The following is a 20,415-nucleotide window of genomic DNA, read 5'->3' on the forward strand; positions in this document are numbered from 1 at the left end:
CAGGCGAAGCAAGCCTCGAGCCGACTTCCATTCCATTGTACTCCAGCAGCCCATCCTTCCTACAGTCGCCCCGTGCGCACAATATCTACCACTTGAAAGTGCACACTCCGTCTCGCTCTCCCTCCTCACCACCACCACCACACACGACGCAATGGTCGCTGCGGCCCATTTCCTCTGCGGTACCTGCTGGAAGGAGTTCCCCGCGGGCTGGCGCGCGCGCGAGTCGCACTGCAACGCTACCGGCCACCAGCGCCCAGCGTACGAGTGCGACACGTGCCCGCACCACTTCAACTCGCAGCATGCGTGCAACCCGCACATGGGTGCCAAGGGCCACTTTGGCGACTACAGCGACGACGACGAGGACTGGGAGTGCCGCGACGACGACTGCTGGGACACGTTCGCGTCCGAGGCCGACCGCGACGCGCACGAGCACGACGACCACGACTTCTGCGGCGACTGCGACCGCTACTTTGACAATGCTAACAACCTGCGCATGGTAAGTGGTGACGCCGCGGCGCGCTCCCACGCCCCAGCGCCGCGCCCTAGCCGTGCTCACACTAGCCAGCACCTCAACTCGCGCACGCACCGCTCCGACACGCTCGCGTGCCCGCTCTGCAAGCGCGACTTTGTGTCCGCTACCGGCCTGGCGCACCACCTCGAGCGCGGCGCGTGCCCGCGCGCGCCCAACCTCGACCGCATGGGCGTGTACCGCCTTGTGCGCGAGCTCGACCCGCACCACTGGTTCACGAACAGAGTCGTCGAGTACACCAAGGCCACGTACACTGCGGACGAGAACACGTGGAACGGCAGCGGGTACGAGTGCAGCAAGTGCTACCGCGAGTTCCGGAGCCTCAACTCGCTCAACCAGCACCTGTGGAGTGGCACGCGTGAGTGGGACAGCTTACGGCGATCACCAGCGCACGCACTGACCCAACTTCCCCGCGCAGATGACGAGTCGCTCTACCACTGCCAGAGCGGCCGCTGCGGCCGCCAATTCAAGACCTTTGGCGCCGTGTGCAACCACCTCGAGAGCGAGAGCTGCGGCGCCATGTCGTACGACCAGGTGCAGAAGTACATGCACTCGGTCGTCAGCAGCGGCCGTCTGCTTACGGCGTACTAGGTGGGTGTGGGGGAGAAGGTCTGTGAGTAGTTGCCGAGAGCTGACCCTGTGCTCTTGCTTCAGTCGCCGAGCCGAGCAAGGTGTGCCGAGGCGGTGTTCGATGCTGCCGATTGCTTTGGCGGCGAGTCAGCACTTGCCGTGAGCTGGGAGTCATCGACGCTGGTCGTCGTCAGAACCTGCTCCTACCCACACCCTTTTATTGAAACAATCTCCAGCATCCCCGTTGTATTATATTAGGATGCGATATGTCATTGTACCTCTGTAATCGCGATGCAGGTCGGCGATTGCCACCCACCCGCCCACCCGCCGTCCCACCAACCCACTGCGCCTCCTCCCCGATCACCATCATCTGGATTTTAATCAGCAGCGTCGCAGCGTCGCGCACGCGCCCAGACTGGGAATCAGTAGCAGTCGCAACCACGCGACAGGCACGATCGTGCGCCGACCCGCCCGCGTCCGGGCGATTGCGGGGCCAACGTGCGTGGGTTCGTGGTGGCAGTGGCGACGGCGGCGTAAGTGTTCGATCGGCCCTGTTCCACTGCGACGACGACGAGCGCTGGAATCGGGCGCGCCTGGCGGGGCGCGGCGCTTGGCCTTGCTCCAGGAATCTTGCTACATCATCAAAACCATGGCGAACGACACATTGCCCGCCGCCGACACACGCTGGCGTGATCGCCTCGGCCTGGTCGTTACATGCCGCGCCGCTCCCTCGGCCGCCTCGGCGACGCGCATGCCGAAGGCGCCAAGCCACCCGTATCTCTCGGACCCGCCGGCGGGCGGCGGGCGGCGCGCGTCATGATTGATGCATTGCGGCGTGCGGTGGCGGCGGCTCGCGGCGCCACGCCCCAGTCTGTGCAATGCCGCTTCGCGTCGACACTTGCCGCCGTCTGCGCCAGGGCGGCGGGCTGCAGGGCTGGCTGTAATCAGTCGTCGTTTGATAGATTAATACTTACGCGCAGGCTGAGGAATGTGCCATTTGCCGGATCAGGCAGGGGGTTATTTGGCGGCAGAGGGAGGCGCAGGGGGGCGCTGCTGGCTGGGGATGATGACTGTGTCGTGAGCGAGCGACGCCGACGCCACTCGACAAACTCATGCACGTCCCGTTGCAGATTTTGCCTTTGCGCGTCAGTCACGACGCGAAGCTGCGCCAGGCCAGCTGCATCTCTTGCATACGACAGAGTGCGCAAGGAAAGTAAAGTAGATTAACTGTTCTTGCTGGCTGGACCAGCCCAGCACGCGCCTGGCTGGGCGACGAGCAATGGCAGAATGCTCCCGCTTGGCCATCGGTCCCTCCGCCGCTGAGCCTGGGCTGGGCGGGACGAGGTTTGAGTTGGGTGGTGGGTTGTGGGTGGTGGGTGGTGGGGTGCGGTTGTGGGCGGCAGGCAAGGCAGGTACGCTGGAGGGAGGCGAGCAGGCGGGTAGCCAGAGGAGAGAGAGAGTCAATGCCCCTGAGGGCTGGCTGGGTTTCCCTTCCCTCGTCTGCCTCCCTCCCTCCCTCACCCCCATCAGTCTGCTGCTGCTGCTGCCTTGCTTCCTTCCCTCCTGCCTGCCTGCCTGTCGGCCTGCCTGCGTTGCAGCAGCACCCACCCAGCCGAGAGCCGCAACCCACCCCCGCCCGCCCGCCCATTCCACCCACCCACCCAGCCAGCATCATCATCATCGTCCTCCTCACGACGACTCTCTTTGGCCAAGAGAACGCACCGTGCACTCACAGCGCAATACACTCACATCTCCGCCTGTTTATATTACTCGTTGGACAACGCCCTCTCCCCGTCTTCGGCCACTTTTGCCCCCCCAAATTTCAACTTGCTCAGCTTCGGCCTTGCCTTACTCTTGCCCCCCGGCCACGCGCGCGTTGGTTCCCTTTGGTTGATTAACCACTCTCGCCGCCTCGTCCTTCGATCGATCACACCGTCTACACCGCCAGCGGCGAGCGACCCGTGACAAAGCGAGCCAAGGCAACACAGACTCACTTCCCTTTGCACAACAACTACTCGGAATCCATCATCCATCTCTCGGTCTCGCCAAACGCAAAAACGACACAACTTCCCCCCAGCAAGTCATCCCACGCGCAACAAACCCCCCCCCGCAAGCCCTCCCGGTCAGCGTGGTGAGTCATCCCGCCCACCCGGCTCTCGTCGCGCGCGCATTGCTGCTTCGCACGGCCAACATCATCAACCCCAGAGCACGGGTTGTCACCGCACGTTCTCGAGCTTGCGCATCGTCTCCCCCCCCTTCCCCCACTTTGCCGTCGACTGGGCTAATCTTTGCTAGCATCTCATCAATCCAAATCCACGCCCTCTAGCCGCTGCCGCCGTCGGGCACCAGCCAAACACATCCGTCGCGCCGCTTGTCTCAGCGATCACAATCGGCCAGTGACCCAACCTTCTTCAACCCAACGAGCCAACCCCGGACCTCCCGACACGAAACTTTCCCACAGCCCATCCACGTTCTCCCGCATCAACAATGGGTGGCTGTGTCTCGTCTGAATCGACCGCGGTCGACCAGCGCAGGACAACTGACCCCGCCGCAAAGAAGCCCGCCGCTCCACCAGCAGCCTCGACACCGGCACCCAAGGCGGCCGTTGCCACTCCCCCTGCCGCTGCTGCCGCGGCGACCCCAGCAGCTGAGGCGCCAGCAGCAGCGGCTGCGACGGCAAACGGGTCGCCCACACCAGGAAACAACTCGACGGCGGCACCTGCCGCCGGAGGCAACGCCCAGGGCCTCGCGGCGGCGCTCGCCCAGGCACCAGACGCGGGCGACGTTGGGGGCAAGAGCAGCAAGAGCAACAACAGCAATGTCATTGACCGTCAGCTTGAGGACGACTCGAAGAAGCTGAAGAAGGAATGCAAGATTCTGCTCCTCGGTGAGTGTCATAAGCCCAGTTCATCGACTGACAGCCCAGGTTCTGGCGAGTCGGGCAAGTCTACGATCGTCAAGCAGATGAAGATTATCCACCAGAACGGCTACTCGCGTGACGAGCTGATGCAGTTCAAGACCGTTGTGTAGGTGTAGACGGCGCGCGCGCGTGAGGCCGGTGCTGACACCCGACCCAGCCACAAGAATGTTATCGACTCGGCTCAGGCCTTGGTCATGGCGATGAGGAAACTCGGCGTCGACCCAGAGGACCCAACAAACAGGACACACGCGGACCGTATCCTCGAGTACCGGATGGAGGCCGACGCCCCCGTGCCAACAGAAATCTTCCGCGCGATCGAGGCGCTCTGGCACGACCCGATCATTCCCGTGGTTATGGACCGCTCATCAGAGTTCTACCTCATGGACTCTGCGACCTACTTCTTTGCCAACATTCGCCGCATCTCCGAGCCAGGCTACGTTCCTGACGAGGCCGATGTCCTCCGCGCAAGGACAAAGACGACGGGTATAACCGAGACGCGCTTCAACATGGGCCAGCTCAGCATCCACATGTTTGACGTCGGTGGCCAGCGAAGTGAGCGTAAGAAGTGGATCCACTGCTTCGAGGCCGTCACCTCGATCATCTTCTGCGTCGCCTTGTCAGAGTACGACCAGGTCCTCCTCGAGGAGAACGGCCAGAACCGAATGCAGGAGTCGCTCGTCCTGTTCGAATCCGTCATCAACTCGCGCTGGTTCCTCCGCACCTCGGTCATCTTGTTCCTCAACAAGATTGACATTTTCAAGCAGAAGTTGCCAAAGGTGCCTCTGGTCAACTACTTCCCCGAGTACACTGGTGAGTTGGCGCGAGGGGGCGTAACGAGTTTGGGCACGAATGCTGACGCTACCAGGTGGTGCCGACATCAACAAGGCTGCCAAGTACATTCTCTGGCGTTTCACCCAGACCAACCGTGCTCGCCTCTCGGTGTACCCCCACTTGACACAGGCTACGGACACGTCCAACGTGAGTAGGATGATTTTTACGTCGCGGTACCCCTACTCACACCCCACAGATCAGCCTCGTCTTTGCGGCCGTCAAGGAGACAATCTTGCAAAACGCGCTGCGCGACTCTGGCATCTTATAGTCTGGCGTCTCTCCCTCTCTCTCTACCTCTCTACCAGTGTATCATCCTCGTCCATTCTGTGCCGCCGCAGTCGCCGTCGCCCTCGCAAGATCAGTCATAACAGTAACAGTACTTCATACGTTTGTGTGCACCTTCTCGTTGCCATCCACGCCATCCGAAGCCGTCGTTGTGGTTGCGTGCTACGCCTCGCCGGCCCGCTCTCCTCGAGCAGCGGCAGCCAGCCAGCCAGCCGTGGCCGCCGCTACCCAATGACGTCTTGTCCAGCCAAGTCACTTGACAAATACCGATTGGATTCTGTTCACCCCGCTTTATAGTCTTTTCGACAGTCGTGTGTCATGTGATTGTGCTGCATGCGGGCGCCGCGCCATGGCGCTGGAGTGTGGGAGTTGGGTGCGAGGAAGTGCCTTGCATTTGATCTTGGCTTGGAGTTGTGCCAAGCAAGGCTTGCAAGGCTTGCTGAAGGCTGATGGCGACCTGGATCATGAGTTGTACCCGGAGTGTCGCAGTGTAGTCAGTAGTGAGTGGCATGCCAAGCCAATCGGTGGGTGGATCGTATTTCGTTACCGGCAGCGCGGTTACTTTGAGCCGGCCGGGTGGGGTGGGGTGCAGCGCTGCACATCTGCTGCTGCTGCTGGCTGCAGTGGTGCGTCAGAGTGGGGCAGAACAAGGCAAGCCAAGGACTCGTTCTGCAGCCAGGTTTCCGGCCTTAACCCCACCTTGTAGCCCCCCCCCCCCCCCCCCCATCCGTCCCCCCCACTACCGGACCCCCACCCCCACTCTAGACTTTCACCTTGCCCTCCCTCCCTTGCTCCCTCCCTGCACCTGCCACCTCCCCCACCGCAATCACTCTGACAACTGCAAGCAAGCAAGCAGCCTACTTTCCTTCAACCGGATCCTGCACCACCACCACACCACACACACTAGCTTGCACCAACAACAACGACGCACATCTCTGCCTGGCTGCCCTCCCCACTCCCCCCACCCCCGCCCCCACGCAATGAGCCACGGCCGTGGGCAGCGCAGCACGCACGCGCCGCACCACCACCACCACAATCATCAACACCAGCAACAGCAGCACAACCACCGCGGCGCGGCCGGCTACTCACCCCTCACGCCATCCGACCGCGGCGCCCGCATTCGCGACGACTACAGCTACAGCGCCGGCGGGGGCGGCAGCGGCGGCGTCACGGCCCACTCGCGCGCACACCACGCTTCCGGTGCTTCGCCTGGCATTGCTAGCTCGTCACACTCGCCCGCCACGCCTAAAGGAGCTGGAGCTACAACAAGCACGCCCGAGGCTGGCCCGAGCAAGACGGCGCTCCGGTGCTCGTTCCCCTCGTGCGGCAAGACGTTTACGCGCAAGGTGAGCTCAGCTGGGCCGGGTCACCTGCCTGTAGTGGCAGGCATCGCTGACGTCGTAACAGGATCACCTCATTCGGCACGCTGCAAATCGTACGTCCGTGCACTACTGGCACCGTCACTCACCCCACCCGCAGACTCGCAGCCAAACTTTCACTGCTCGACGTGCGGCCGGAGCTTCCAGCGCCTAGACTTGTTGCAGCGGCATGAGCGCCGCAGGATCTGCGACGACGAGCGGTATCCCAAGCGGCGGAAGGGCAACGACCACGACGAGCGCCAGGCAGAGCACGAGCATGACGACGAGGTGGACCACGGCGCTTCCGAAGCCCAGCCCCCACCACCGCCACAGCCGCAGCCGCCGCAGCCGCAGGCAGTGTTCCAGCCCGCGCCGCCGCCCGGCGCGCCGCTAGACCTGCTCGACACGACCGAGCCAGTCTCCATCCCCCCGCAGATGGGCAGCGACATGCCCGAGCTCGACGTGATGGCGAACCACAACATTGTGATTGACCCCGCGGATTTGGGGTTCGGCCTCTGGCCGCCAGACCCATGGGAGGCATTGCTGCACGACGCGTTCGCGCCGCCGCTCGACGACGGGCCAGCCGACGTGCCGTGGGATTTGAATGCGCTCCTTGGACCTCATGGCACGCAGTCGCGGACGCAGGAGAGTGCAGAGCGAGGGAACGCCCCTGGTCCGCCACATGCCCAGGTTGGGACGGCGCTGCTGTCCAGAGTGCTGGCAGCGTATCCTGTGAGTGGAGCGGAACAGCAGAGGAGGTCACGGCGCACTGGAGCTTCGCTGACGGTGGCAGGAACTGCAGATCTCGGTCGCAGAGCTCAACGAGTCACTGTCAACGTACTGGTCTCACGTCGCGCCAAGCTTCCCGTTCATCCACCGCGGCACATTCGACATTGACGCCGCGCCGCCAGAACTGGTCATCATGATGGCGGTCACTGGTGCCGCGCAGCGCCGGCGAGGCGGAAGTGGTGCGCCGCGAGACGACCGGCGACTGGTCAGGCGAATCCGCGCGCGGCTTGTCGAGGACCGGTGTGGGCTTGAGATGGACGTGGCGACCCTGCAAGCCTACACCCTCTGTCACGTGTACGACGTGTGGCACGGCGACGCCGAGACGCTGTTTGTTGCGCAGTGCATGTGGCCCGTTGTTGTTGCACACTCGCGCAAGCAGGGAATCGGTGTCACTGGGCGCGTCGCGCCAGAGGGGCACACTGCAGCGGTTTGGGCGGCGTGGGCCAAGGACGAGGAGCGCCGGCGTGCAGCCTACTGCATTGTGACTATCGACACGCAGATCTCGACCTTTTGGAACCAGCACCCCTCGAGACAGCTCAGCATTTTCGCGCACAACCTCTCCATGCCGGCGCCGCGCGCCCAGTGGGAGGCACTCACGGCTGCCGAGTGGCTACGGGTTCGGGAACCGTCGTCTACCACGCAGCACGACCACAACGCGGGGCGAAGAGGCGGGCGGGGTGGGTACCTCCCCGGGCTGCACCCCGAGTTCCAGGTGTCGTTTGTTACCGAGGGATACTCGTCGATTGTGCTCGCTGCGCTCGCGGCTGAGGGACCACCCCCACTCCGCGTCGACATTGACAACTCGTTCGCCGTTGGCGTCATCCTGACTGGGCTGGTCGCGATCGCGTGGGACTGCAGGACACGAGGAGGAATGGGGATTCGTTTCCGCGACGGCACCAAGCACTGGCGGAGCATTGTGTTGAATGGTGGGTGAACGTGCTGTCTACCGCTAACCCACGCAGCCGTCGTGGCCCTTCGTGCAGCGTACGAGCTCGGAGTAGGCCACCTACCCGCCTGTGTCGAGACACGAGACATGCGAGACACGCTGGCCGTTTCAATCATCTCGATCCTGAGCGACATCCCCATGCTCCAGGTCGCAGCGGGCGCGACGTCCATCTGCGGCGCGAGCATTGGACCAAAGCAGTACGCGGACGGCAAGCGCCGCCTGCGGTTGTGGGCGACAAGCCCCGACGCGTGGACCTGCCTGTGGCAGTCGGCGCGGTACCTCCGCGAGACCCTCTTCGCCGACTGGGGGCTTTACACGCCATGGGCCGTCTTCCTGACAACTGTAGGTACGATGTCTCCCGTGTTACCTAACGTTGCAGCTCGTTGTCTGGGCGTACGGCTCGGCGGCCTCGCGCGAGGACCAGCGCCACTTCCCCGGCCCAACCGACAACCCACAAGCCGCAGCCACGGCGCTCCTCGACGGCATCTTTGCCTCGCCGACCCGCGTCGACCACCTCGACCACGGCGTCGCCGACCTCGTAGTCACAGTCGCCGCCAAGCTCGACGCGACCGGCTCCCTGATTGACCGCACCAACGCGCAGCTCCTGTGGCGCCTCACCGCCGCCAAGCGGCGCTAGTTTTCTAGCATTCATCACTTGCATCCTTGCATCTTGTATCGTTTATGGCATGCAGCCATGCGTTGTATGGGATGGGGGGGGGGGGGCAGGGGAGAGGAGGGGAGGGACAGGGGCGCAGTGTGGCGGTGGAGCGAATTGTCGGTAAAGGACGCGCCCTCATTCCAGTGTGTGCACATCGACACGTCCCATACCGCCGTGTGGGGGTGGTGCTGGGCGTCCACGCGCTTGTCCAGCCGTACGTGAAGAGGGGCGCAACGATGGACCTGGAAGCATAGCGCGTCGAGTATCAGCGGACGTGCTGAACAATCCTTCTTCTGCCATTTCACGATCCTCGCCTCGCGCGTCCCCTCTCGACATTCACATCCACATATAACTCGTACCGTTCGCTCGCACACCTCTTCATCGCTCACTTCCTCTTGGTAGCCTCGTTAACCAACCGCGACACCTGGTCGATCGTCGTCCCCTCATCTCCTCGCTGCCCAGCACCAACGAGCGCAGCCGGCCAGCGTCACAGAGCTACTGTGCACCACACCGCACCACAAGTCGCTCCCTCCTCCTCCCCCGACGACCCCGACCCCGGCTCGACCCCCTCGGCGACACGACAACGCACCGCACCCCAGAGTCTTTGGGTGCGTTCAGCCCCCAGCGCACGCTGACTGTCCACGCACGACGTCGGGCAAGCCAGACCAACCAGCCGTCGGCGGCGGCGGTGGGTGGCGCCGTTCCATTCAGCAACCCGTCCTCAGCACACACGACGACGCTCGCCCGTTCCCAGCCCCAGTCTGCGCCCCTCCATACGCATGCCTGCTCCACACACCCCAACGAGTCTCACGCGCCCCGCCAACGCCCTGCGGCTCCGTCTCGTCGGCTCCGCCTGTCGCTCGGCCTTTTAACATTGTCGCTTCCACTCACATTGCCATCTTTCACTCGCTCGCTCACTCACTCACTCTGTCTCATGTCACTCACTGCTCCTTCTCTCGCATTGCTTACTCATCCATATATCCCGGTCACCTCACGCTACGCAGCTCACCCACCCCGCTCGACACATCTGCGTTCGTCGCCGCCTGCTACACCCACCTACCCCCCGACGACCTCGACCACGCCCCGCCCTCCATTTCACAGCAACCGCCCTCGGCTCTCTACACGCCAGCAGCCCAAAAGGAGATGCCAACGACCCCTGCCATGCCGTCGACATCTCTGATGCACAGCGCAGCATAGTCCACCTGCCCCAGCACACCAGCTGCGCATCCACCAACAACGCCACACCCACACCTACCGCCATTTGCCTCCGCCCACACCCCATCCACTCAAAAGTGTATTGCTCCCGGGAAGGATCGAACTCCCGACCATAGTGAATAAAGTTAGCATCATAAGCACTATGCTCTACCGGCTGAGCTACGAGAGCCTAATTTTTGCGCCCCTGGGTGGCTATAGCCTGGTCAGGAGCAGAGCGATTCGGCGTTGGGGGGGCTGTAGCAAGGATAGGGATGCATTGGGTGCTTTGCGGTGTGGTGGGATGCATGCGTGGCGTGTTGACGGAGGCTTGGGAGTCGTGGTGGGGGAGAAATGGTCACAATGTGTTGGGAAGGACCGGTGGTTGTTGCCGCGAGCGGGTCGAGGCGTCGACGGCTCTCGCCGGTTCGGATGCATACGGTCTCGTCCTTGAAGTCAGTGCGTCGAGCGCCGACGCGGAGGTGGAGAAGGTAGAACGCTGCTAAGCCCGGCGCGGCGACATGACACGCTGCCGACCCCCGCCGCAGCCACAGCCGAACCCATACAATGACATGTTCCCCTACAACTGGTGCAGCAGCAACAGCACCCACCCCATGCACGCCTACTTGACACGATAATGCAGCACCATGTCGACACCCCCGCGCCAGTAGTAGTGCTTGAGCGTGCCGACCTTCATGTTGGGGTCGGCGACGTGCTGGCCGCACAAGAGCTCAATCACGTCCTCTGGCGCTGGGCGCGGCGCAGCGGGTACGCCGCTCATCGCGCTCGCGTCCGACAACGCGCGGTCGCGGCCGCCGGCCGCTGGGAGCACATTCTGCAGGTGCTCCATGACGCCGCGGACACGAGCAGTGCGCGAGGCCTGCACCTTGATCCTAAGGATGTTAGCTGGCGGTTCAAACTGCGGAGCACACTACTCACGCCTGGCTCGAGCCCACTGCCTGCCCGACAGGAAGAAGGATGAGCGGGATCTTTGGCGGGCGGCGCTCCTCTGGCGTCACGTTGGTGAACAGGTACGTCAGGAGCCAGTACGGGGAGTTCATCTCGAGCGGCTCAATGTCGCGCTCGGTCGATGACACCTGGCTTCTGTACGTCACGATGTAGGCCCCGTCGGCCTGGGACTGCTCCGAGATGATGACGGCGGTCGACGCCGGGATCGGGACGGTCGGGCTGTCAAAGCTAGTGGGCGGGCGGAAGGGACGCGAGCGCAGCGAGTCGAGGAAGCCGAGCTGCGCCTTGTCACGCTCCGACAGCTCTGGGCCCGTCTCCTTGGCCGGGACCGGCTCCTCGCGCCGCGACTCTGGTACCGTCGTCATGGGACTCTCGGTCGCCTTCTTCTTGCCAAAGCCCTTGAACTTCTTGCCCAGGATTGACGAGCCGCCGCTGGGAATCGGTGTGGCAGGGACGCTAGCTGTCGGCGTCTTGTCCTCGTTGCCTCCCCGAGAGGGCGACGGCTCAGCCTTGCGACGCATGGAGAAGTAGTCGCGCGATGCAGACGTGTCGAGGGGCGAGCCCATGCTCTTGAGAGATCCAGGTGTCGCACCGCCTCCAGCGGGTGACGGCGCAAACTTGTTCGAGCCGGGCAGCGACAGCCACTCGTGCGACGTCGGCGCGCTCTGGCCGAACGGCGACACTCCATCGGGGACGATTGCCCTTGTCTGCGCGCGAGTAGCGAGGCCGGCAATGTTGATTGACGGCGTGATGCCAATGCCCGATGACGAGGACAGCGCACGCTGACGGTGTCGAGGGGATGTGAGGGGCCGATCGATGGCAATGCTCGTCGAGGTCTGCGGGCTGCGGCTCACGCTCGGGAGCGACGACGTGATGGACGTGGGCGAGTTGCCAATGGCCGACTGCGACGTGACCTCGTACTCTTCGGCCTTGATCAGTCCGCGGAACAGGTTGGCGAGCGCGACCTTGCCAATGTTGATGGCACGCGCGTCGTCTGGCAGCTCGCGCTCGTCGAGGCCAATCTCCTCTGCGAGGATTTCGGCAGCAAAGACTCGGTCTCCCTCGAGGTGGACGGTAATCTGGCCGACCTTGGTGTCGACCTGGCACCAGGGGAGCACGCTATTCTTGCCCTCAAGGCGGCGCTGCACGAGCTCGAGCACCTCCTGAGGGTGTAGCTTGATCTCGTCCGTCGGGTCGGTGCACCCACGCTCCAGGGTGAGCGCCTCGTGGATGTCGGGGATTTCGAACCGGCCGACGCACTCGCCGCGGACGAGATGCCAGACGGCAACCTCGCCCTTGGTGTCGAGCGTGAGCGCGTGCATGCGGTCGTTGAGGATGAGCGAGCGGATGAGACCTGGAGAGCCTTCGATGGTGGCATCGGGCTCAACCTGCAGCGGCTTCGCCTCGGACGCAACGTCGCGGTCCTCGAATGCGCGGCGTGCAGCGACGCGTTGTGGCACCACGCGCTCGCGCTCGGCCTGCGCGTTTGTGGCCGCTTCGGGAGACTCCTCGCCAGCCGTGCGCACGCGCATGGCCGACGACAGCGACGCGGTCGAGTGCCCCGCGTTGGAGAAGCCAAACGAGTAGGGCGAGTCGGGAAGGCCGAGACACACCAGCGACTCGTACGGGATACCGTTGAGGAGCGGGATCTGGTCCAGGTCGTCGCCAGTCTCAGACGCAACCGAGTTGGCAATCGACGACGAGGAGAGCGCTGACCGGCGAATGCTGGGGTTGAGGCGTTCGCGTACGCTTGGTGGCAGGGCTGACGCCGAGGGTGAGTGTGGCGGTGATCCTGGCCCCGTTGGGCTCAGGACGGGGCTGCTGCCGCTCACTACGCGGGGCACGGGGCTCGGCGCGAACGCAATGGTGCGCGAGTCGCGCGACTCGACGCGGTGGAGCGACTCGTCGTCCCGTCCGTCAAGCGACAGGCGCTTGTTGCGCAACGGTCCGTCGATGATCGACAGAGGCTCAAACGCGGCGCCGAGGCTCAGTGCCGGCGCCTGCGCGTCCCCCTCGGCATCGTGGTACCGGTTGCCGTACGACGAGCCGTCGAGGTCGAGGCGGTTGACGCGGCGCCCGACATCGCGCCAGCGGTGCACGTCCGAGCTCGAGGTGGCAGTCCACACAAACTCGTCGTCCATGGCCGTGATGGACCGGATCGCGTCGTCGCCCGTCTTGCTCTCGTAATTGCCAGGCTTGCTGACGTCGCCCTCGCGTGCGAGCGAGATACACTCGCCCTCGGACATGTCTCCGACCTGCTCGACATCGACGACGGTGAGGTGGCCGTCGCGCGAGCCCGAGTAGAAGCGCTCGAGGTTGGGGTGGTTCGAGAACAACGACCAGACCGACGACGTGTGGTGGTTGAACGTGTGCAGGCAGCGGTGCTCGCCGACGCTCCAGAGCCTGTTGTACCGTCAGCACTATCATTACAGCCATCCACCCACTTGATAGTCGTGTCGCTCGAACCCGTGAGCATGTACCGTCCGTCCTCGCTCAAGAGGATGCTCCTCACACACTCGGTGTGTCCAACAAGCTTGGTCACGCTGCGGTCGCCCGCACGCGGGTCCCACAAACGGACGACGCGCTCGGGCGTGCCAGCCGCGAGGGTCGTGCCAGCTGGGTCGACGCCGAGCGCGTAGATGCTCCCCCACTCGCCCTCAAGGCCGACACCGCCCGACTCGTCAATGTCGCTCAGGCGGACCTTGAGCACCGGCTCATTCGGCCGTGGCGAGTTGATGTCCCACACCGAGATGTCGCGGTCCAGCGAGCCCGAGAACAGCACGCCGGGGTGCTTGGCAAACGCAAGCGACCGCACATAGTCGGTGTGGTGTCCTATCAGCGCCGGCACCGTGAGCTCGTCGTCCTCGGCGTGCGGGGACCACGCCCGGATAGTTCGGTCCGAAGATGCCGTGATGACCGTCTGGTTCATGTTGCACAACACCATGGCGTTGACCCAGTCGGTGTGTGTCTGGACCGACTCGCGGAAGGTTGTCGGTGCAGGTGGCTGCGGCGTGAGCAAGGGTTGTCGGGGTACGACCGCGTCGGCCTCGGCTGCGGACGCAGCAACTCGGCGCCGCCTCGTCCACTTACCTGTCGTGCGATGACCTCGCGGTCAACCTCCCACCGGTCCTCGTACGCGAGCTTCTTCCGCCCTCCACTGCCATTAGTCTCGAGCGGCGCGCCGGTATCGTCGTCGTCCGAGCTCGTGTCATCCGCCTCGCCTGCCGCGTCATCGTCGTCATCGTCCCAGTCTCCGCCGTCGCCGATCCGCTCCCATCGCACGCGCTGGCCCGTCCCGCGGCCCGCAACGGGGCGGTAGCGCCTCCCCCTCCGCTTCTGCTGCGAGATGTTCAAGTCCCATGCCGCGACGAGGCCGTCCCGGCCGCCCGTGTACAGGATGCCGCCTGGCGCCGAGTTGCCCGAGAGGACGGTCGAAGTGTCGAGCGCGAGCGACGTGATGCCGAGCCGGTGCCGCGGGTGCGTGCGTGCAGCGGCCTTGAGCGGCAGCGGCGGGGGCGGCGCGAACGGGTTACGGCTGGCGAACTGGGTCGTCGTGGCCGACGTGCGCCCGTTGGTCCGCTTCGGCGTGAGGAGGGGGTAGGATCGTGTGGCCTCGGCGCCGGTGCCGAATGGTGGCAGCTCGAGGACGGGGCTTGCCGTGTCTGGCGCTGGGATCACGTATGACACCCTGCGCTTGTTGCCGTCTGCTGCGCCCATGATGGAAGTGATTGGGTGAGCAGAGTCGAAGAGTGCAGCGTGTCGAGGGGGAGATGTAGGTGAGTAAGGGGGGAGCAGGGGCAGGAAGCGATGAGGTGGGGTCGAAGGGCAAGGGGGAGGGGGTCGATTTGGGGGCACACCCAGCCAGGAGGCGGCAAGGTAGGCAGGCACGCACTGCGAGTGGACGCACATGGCGGCTTTTGGCTGACCACCACCACTGCCGCTCACCGCCCACCAAAACGCGGCCCGGAGACCCCGGTGACTGCATAATGCGGGGCAATACATCAATCACCCAATGACGATTTGACTCGGACTGCAACTCGTCTGCTCTATATATCCCAGTGTGCATATTATCGGTACAACGCCGTCTATCGGCGGGCCAAAAAAAGAGAGAGAGAGAGACATGATAGCTAGACCTCGACGACGCATAGATGATGTGCTGCGCCGCCAAGAGGCTCATTGATATTTCTTCTATGCGGCGTGACTGTGCGTGCCGTTCAAAACGCCAGTTCCAGATCCAACATAGTCCTTGCCAAGCAGCTCGGGCGCAGCACGGACACCGCGCTCAACCTCGTCAACGGCCTTGACCAGGTCGTACTGGATCTTGTCCGACACGATCGAGTCGTGCTTGTAGTCGGGGTGCGTCGTGATAAAGTTGCGGATGTACGTCGCGGGCGTGACGAGCTCACCCTTGGCACGCAACTTAATCAGGTCGAGGTATCGCCTGATCTCGCACTTGGTCTGGACGTCGGCGTTGATCGAGTTGATGTAGGCATTGACGACGCCGAGGAGACCCGGGAACTCGCCACGGCCGTTGATCACCTCGTCGAGCGTCATCTGCGCAAACTCGGGGCCAACGGATGCCTCCTCCTCCTCGAGCAGCGACGTGCACGACGAGACGGATCCCGATTTACGGAGCGTGTGCAAAGGCGACTTGCTGCCGTGACCGTTGCCATTGCCATTGGCGTGTCCGTTGGCGGCTGCAAGACCGCGCGACACGTGGTTGACCACGGCTGTCGGCGACAGCGGGCGGTCCTCGCCCTCAGGCGGTGTGACAGCGTTGGGAGGCGACACTGGACGCGACTCGAGGTCGTAGCTCGACGCATCCTCGGGGAACACCTGGCGTCTGAACCAGAACTTGTTGGCGCGCGCGGCGTTGCGCTGCTGGGCGCGCTGCATGTTCTCGTCAACCTGGGAGAGGGGCTGGTAAAAGTTAAGGTCGAACGAGATGATGGCGCGGCTAAGCAGCACGATGAAGATCGACAAGGCGGCGTTCTCAAAGTCGGTAGGCTGGATCTCCATCGAACGGAACTCGACACGCCAGCCAATGGGCGAGTCGACGGGAGGAGGCTTGAAGCGCACAGTCTGCCAGTTGGTGGACTGGATGTTCTCAAAGTGGTCCATCGACTTCTCGTCATCCTGGTCGATGGTCTCGGAGAACTGGACCAGCGGGTCACGGATGAACAAGTGGGCAAAGTGCGACGCAATCTTGTTGTCGAGGCCGTTGGCGACAAGTCTCTCGCGCACCTTCTCATTGATGGGCGCGTAGACGTCCGAGTACTCGGGCTTGTTGCGGGCGTCATTGGCAATGTACAGGCTGACCGAATCGTAGCGCGACTTGGGGATGGTGAAAGGAGCATCCTTCAGGGGCTTGAGGCCGCGCTCCTCCTCGGTCCTGTCGTCAACCGACGCCGCGATGACGTTCCATCGGGCGTCGACATCGGCCAGACGGCCGCGGAAGGCAGGTGCCGCCGCTGTGAGGGCAAGCATGATCGGGGCAATGGGCACGAGCGCATCGTACACGGTCCGTGCCTCCTGGACATTGAACGCCTGGAACGTGATCTGCAGGCAGCTGCAGCCCATGCCGAAGCCCATAGCGTCCATGTGGATGTAGGGGGTGCCAGGCTCGGGCTTTGCCGGTGCTGTGGATGGTGTAAGCATATCGGCCTTGGCCGCCCGATCCGGAGGAGGGGCTCATGACTCACGCGGAACGCCTCCTGAGAGTGGCGCCTTGACGCCGTCGGGCAAGACGGTGTTCTTGTCAACATACAGGGGAACCCGAATGTCAACAAGCGAACCACGCCGCTGCCGAATGTTGGCCGTGAGGGTACTACCCATTAGCTCTGTGCGGGCGCCAGACACAAAAAACTCACGGGAAACGTGCGTGCGGGTTGGTAATCAGCTGGCCAACGTACTGGCTCTTGCTCGCACTGTGCTCGGGGTCGGGCTTGGTAGACGGGTCGGTGAAGACTGCATTCTCAACACCGAGGCGGGGCCACGAGGTGAGTGTGATGGGGAGCTCGTTGGGGAGGAGGTGCGAGCGCACAATCTTGCGACGGAAGCGCATGTCGATCTCGACCGTGAGCAGGTCCTTGAGCGAGCCGGTGTACGGGCACCCGGGGGTGGACTCGATCATGTAGCGTCCATACTCTGGGTGGAACGTGGGGATGCTGCGGCTGTGCGTGTTAGTGGTCTGCCAAGGCGCCAGTGTGACATGAGCGCATGGGTCGTGGCGACACTGTCGACAGCGCGGGTACCGGCGACTTGGCCGAGGGGTTCTGCACTAGCCGCCGACACTGACGGCGGCGACGGCGATGGTGACGGCAACTCCGCCAGTCTGCTCGGCATCACGGCTCGTGGCGGCTTCACATTATGCTCAGCCGCCCTCGACCCCGTCGAGCGTACCACGCCGGCCACCACGCCTGGACTGTGTCCCCGGTGCCACGACCGCTACGTGCGGCTGGCAGTCCACTCTCGCCGTAGCTCCCACGCCAAACTCACCATCCGGCAGGCTTGAACTTCTGCAGCTCGGGGTCCTCGGTCACGTTCTTGAGCTTCTCGAGGATCTCGCTCTGGCGCAGGGAGAGGTATGCAGCGGGCACGCTGTCGTCGAGCGACGTCACGAACATCTCGATCTGGGCTGATCAGTACTGGCCCGGTCGAGGCTAGCCGATGGCAACCGATGTCGACTAGCTAAGCAGCCGTCGGGGTGCTCCGACGGCGCCGCGGCGTCTAGTCCTGTGGGGACGCTCGCCGCACGCAGCGAGCAGTTCGGCCCGCCCAGCCTGCCCATCGCACCGCGCCACACTGGCCTCGCCGCCCAACTCACCTCATCGCCCCAGAGCAGGCCCTCGCCGGAACGGTCCTTCCATCGCTTCCAGGTGTTGAGGAACTGGGTGATGCCGTGGTTCCTAATGTGCTCGGCGAGCGGCTTGGTCTCTGGCCAGTCGAGCGGCGTGCCGAGGGCGAGGAGGCCCATGGTGTGTGCTGTGGTGCTTGCTGTGGGTGTGGGGGGGTGCGATGGGATGAGATGGGGGAGTTGTGATCAAGGCCCTCGGTCAGACCGAGCCTTTTCGCTTCTGCTCGCCGGAGGGTTGATGTAATGGGCGCGAGCCGAGGGGACCAGGGAGAGTAGGGGGGAGCTCCACAGGTACGGAAAGTTTAGAGTCCCAGTTCGGATTCTGTTGACGTTGACGTTGTCGTTGTCGACGAGGTGTTTGTCGTCGTCGTATCTAAGCTTTGGTCGTTAACGGTGTCGCCGCTGGCTGTGCGTCGTGCCGCGCGCGTTATCTGTAGATGGTTTGATGTAATGTCGGTCGGCAGCAGCGATGAGGTGCTCGATGCAACTTGGTGCGATTTTCCGTGCGGCTGTCGGGGGACAAGCGCAAAGTCCAAGGGGAATTCAAATTGGGCCAGGCTATACGGTAGTGGGGGTGGAGGGGAAGGCAGAGCAAGGTGGAGGCAGCAAGACTGGCTGACTGTTGTTTGCTTCCGGTACAAAGTGTATGACAAAGCCGCTGTCGGACAAGGCCGGAAAGATCCTACAGTGGACAGCTGAAAGTGGACAGTGAGCAAGGGCACGGCGATGGCGTCCAAGAGGCGCGCAGTATCGACAAGCAGTGTGGTGGACGAGCGAGGGAGGGGGCACACTCTCCTTCCCTCTGCAGCAGCAGCTATATCCAAGAGTCAGTCGCGTGCACCCCGTTCGTGTCCAATCGTCGTCCTTGACCACCCTCGCCCCCGTCCTATCTGGATTTTTACCCGGCGAAACGGCGCCCATCCTATTCGGCATGATGCGGACGATGGTGTCAGTCAGTTTCGATGACGAAGACTGGCGTGTGCGGAGAGTCCTGGCGGCTGTCCTGATGCTCGCTCGCCATCGCGCGCGCGTGCGGCCTCCTGCGACTGGCAGCAGCACAAAAGACGTCCTGCAGCCGAGGCGAGGCGAGGCGCGAATTCTGCGCCGCGCCGCGCAGAGGCAGCAGATCACCGCAGCACCTGTCTCCGGCCGTGCCTCGTTCCCAAAACCTGCAGGGACCTGTGGTCGGCACTCACCCTTCTATCGTGGGAGACTTCTGGTTGACGACGGATAATGCGTGCGTACGCCACGGCCGGCGGCAAGGGCTCCGCTCGCTTCGAAGGTGCATGTGGCGTCGGTCGTGGCGGGAGGAGGCTGTCAGAGGGGGGGAGGCATTCTATGTGGCATCGGCTTCGTCCATTGGCCGACAGCTACTGTGGCGGTTGAAGCCGCAGCTCTGGCTTGAGGAGGAATGGCTAGCGAATACATCAACTATTAGGAGGGTACAACATTGGAAGAGGGTGGGGGTGTCTCTGTAAAGGATGTTCTAGGTTTCTCTGGGTCTACAATGTCCATCTCTGCCCTCGCCAGTCGCCCTGGTTCGCCTCCCGCCCACGCGCCCATCACTAGCCTCCCTCCCTCTCCCTACGCCTCTGCTCGTCCCAGGCAAGCTGCGCCGCGCGTCGAATGGGGGGAACGACGAACTGTATGAGCTCCTGGCCGTCGATCTGGATGTAGCGGACTCATGTCAGCTACTCGCCCGCCATAAGGTACTTACAGTGTCGTCGCGCGGGGAACGCGAGCATCTGTTCGAACACGATGACCGCGACGCCGTCCGTGATCTTCACCGAGAACACGCGCCCAATGTCCTCCTCCATCAAGGCGCGCATCTCGGCCGGCGTGACGTCGGACGGGATGGGGAACATGACGTAGCACCGCGACGACGAGTAGTTGTACCGCACGTGGTAGTGCCAGTCGTCGGGGTGTGTGGTCGCCATGCGCGCCCGCAGGCCCTTGCATGCCGAGTCTGCTGGGATGTGGAACGGCAGCCCGGGTGGGAAGAACGGGCGACGCGCAGGTGGGGCTTCGTGCGGGCGGTATGCGTCGCGAGGTCGGTACGGCGGCGCGCGCGCGTCGAGGGTGCCGCTAGTCGGCGTGCTCGGCTTGTCGAGGGCAAGGCGGGACACCCACGCGGCAACAGCCTCTGTGCCTTCCCCGGCCTGCTTCCTCTGATCCTCCGTGAGCGCCATCGACGGTGGGGCGAGTATCTCAGCGAGCTCGGCGTCGTCCTCCGACGGGGGGCGGGACACGACGATCGGCAGGGTGCGTTCCCTCGCCACAGGAAACGGGCGGGCAAGCGACCGCCGCTGGGGGCCGTACCGCTCCCCCGGCGGGGGTGTGCCGCTTACCGGCGTCGCGGGCGACCACGGGGGCACGGGCAGCCCGGGCTCTGTGAGCTGCGGCTGTTGGGGCCAGGTGTAGCTTGGTTCTTGGGACATGTCGCGCAAGATGTTATGGTGTGTGGGGGGCTACAAGAGGGTGAGTGCGGGTGGCAAGAGAGTGAGTGGATGAGT

The 20,415-nt window shown here is 63.8% G+C and overlaps 6 protein-coding genes and 1 non-coding gene across 7 annotated transcripts; 3 read left to right on the forward strand and 4 right to left on the reverse strand.

The window, feature by feature from the left end:
- Positions 1-151: 151 nt before the first annotated feature.
- Znf672 (Zinc finger protein) lies at positions 152-1,120 on the forward strand (the record flags this gene model as incomplete). Its single annotated transcript, XM_062773416.1, has 3 exons — positions 152-496; positions 566-887; positions 948-1,120. The coding sequence occupies 3 exons, from the start codon at positions 152-154 to the stop codon at positions 1,118-1,120; spliced, it is 840 nt and encodes a 279-aa protein (XP_062629400.1).
- Positions 1,121-2,789: 1,669 nt separating this feature from the next.
- GPA1 (Guanine nucleotide-binding protein subunit alpha) lies at positions 2,790-5,471 on the forward strand. The gene is made up of 6 exons (XM_062773417.1): positions 2,790-3,230; positions 3,395-3,986; positions 4,026-4,125; positions 4,177-4,829; positions 4,885-4,997; positions 5,047-5,471. The coding sequence occupies exons 2-6, from the start codon at positions 3,587-3,589 to the stop codon at positions 5,116-5,118; spliced, it is 1,338 nt and encodes a 445-aa protein (XP_062629401.1). The 5' UTR covers positions 2,790-3,230; positions 3,395-3,586; the 3' UTR covers positions 5,119-5,471.
- Positions 5,472-6,336: 865 nt separating this feature from the next.
- hxnR_0 (Nicotinate catabolism cluster-specific transcription factor) lies at positions 6,337-8,865 on the forward strand (the record flags this gene model as incomplete). The annotated part of the gene is made up of 6 exons (XM_062773418.1): positions 6,337-6,481; positions 6,543-6,570; positions 6,615-7,225; positions 7,287-8,208; positions 8,245-8,570; positions 8,608-8,865. The coding sequence occupies exons 3-6, from the start codon at positions 6,929-6,931 to the stop codon at positions 8,863-8,865; spliced, it is 1,803 nt and encodes a 600-aa protein (XP_062629402.1). The 5' UTR covers positions 6,337-6,481; positions 6,543-6,570; positions 6,615-6,928.
- A 1,319-nt stretch (positions 8,866-10,184) lies between these two features.
- LOC62_05G006901 lies at positions 10,185-10,270 on the reverse strand. Its single transcript is given in 2 exon segments — positions 10,185-10,220; positions 10,234-10,270. It is a non-coding gene; the product is annotated as a tRNA-Ile (tRNA).
- Positions 10,271-10,636: 366 nt separating this feature from the next.
- On the reverse strand, positions 10,637-14,827 carry wdr48 (WD repeat-containing protein 48). The gene is made up of 4 exons (XM_062773419.1): positions 14,137-14,827; positions 13,491-14,050; positions 11,017-13,449; positions 10,637-10,970 (listed from the first exon to the last, which is right to left on the reverse strand). The coding sequence occupies exons 1-4, from the start codon at positions 14,761-14,763 to the stop codon at positions 10,700-10,702; spliced, it is 3,891 nt and encodes a 1,296-aa protein (XP_062629403.1). The 5' UTR covers positions 14,764-14,827; the 3' UTR covers positions 10,637-10,699.
- Positions 14,828-15,093: 266 nt separating this feature from the next.
- gcs-1 (Glutamate--cysteine ligase) lies at positions 15,094-18,495 on the reverse strand. The gene is made up of 5 exons (XM_062773420.1): positions 17,873-18,495; positions 17,545-17,678; positions 16,917-17,219; positions 16,749-16,873; positions 15,094-16,685 (listed from the first exon to the last, which is right to left on the reverse strand). The coding sequence occupies exons 1-5, from the start codon at positions 18,020-18,022 to the stop codon at positions 15,235-15,237; spliced, it is 2,163 nt and encodes a 720-aa protein (XP_062629404.1). The 5' UTR covers positions 18,023-18,495; the 3' UTR covers positions 15,094-15,234.
- A 1,098-nt stretch (positions 18,496-19,593) lies between these two features.
- Positions 19,594-20,340, reverse strand: LOC62_05G006904 (uncharacterized protein; the record flags this gene model as incomplete). Its single annotated transcript, XM_062773421.1, has 1 exon — positions 19,594-20,340. One exon carries the CDS (start codon positions 20,338-20,340, stop codon positions 19,594-19,596), a length of 747 nt encoding a protein of 248 aa, XP_062629405.1.
- Positions 20,341-20,415: the final 75 nt, after the last annotated feature.

This window comes from Vanrija pseudolonga, chromosome 5, assembly GCF_020906515.1.
Source record: "Vanrija pseudolonga chromosome 5, complete sequence".
NCBI lineage: Eukaryota > Fungi > Basidiomycota > Tremellomycetes > Trichosporonales > Trichosporonaceae > Vanrija > Vanrija pseudolonga.

Bases quoted from the DNA above. Each gene is read 5' to 3' on its own strand.
- GPA1 (XM_062773417.1), top strand. From the start codon at position 3,587: ATGGGTGGCTGTGTCTCGTCTGAATCGACCGCGGTCGACCAGCGCAGG. The intron at 4,126-4,176 runs GTAGGTGTAGAC...CACCCGACCCAG, and splicing joins ATGCAGTTCAAGACCGTTGT to CCACAAGAATGTTATCGACT. The intron at 4,998-5,046 runs GTGAGTAGGATG...CACACCCCACAG, and splicing joins AGGCTACGGACACGTCCAAC to ATCAGCCTCGTCTTTGCGGC.
- wdr48 (XM_062773419.1), bottom strand. From the start codon at position 14,763: ATGGGCGCAGCAGACGGCAACAAGCGCAGGGTGTCATACGTGATCCCA. The intron at 13,450-13,490 runs GTGGGTGGATGG...ACGGTACAACAG, and splicing joins TCGAGCGACACGACTATCAA to GCTCTGGAGCGTCGGCGAGC. The intron at 10,971-11,016 runs GTGAGTAGTGTG...TAACATCCTTAG, and splicing joins GCAGTGGGCTCGAGCCAGGC to GATCAAGGTGCAGGCCTCGC.
- gcs-1 (XM_062773420.1), bottom strand. From the start codon at position 18,022: ATGGGCCTCCTCGCCCTCGGCACGCCGCTCGACTGGCCAGAGACCAAG. The intron at 17,679-17,872 runs GTGAGTTGGGCG...TGATCAGCCCAG, and splicing joins GCCTGCTCTGGGGCGATGAG to ATCGAGATGTTCGTGACGTC. The intron at 17,220-17,544 runs GTGAGTTTGGCG...TAACACGCACAG, and splicing joins AAGTTCAAGCCTGCCGGATG to CCGCAGCATCCCCACGTTCC.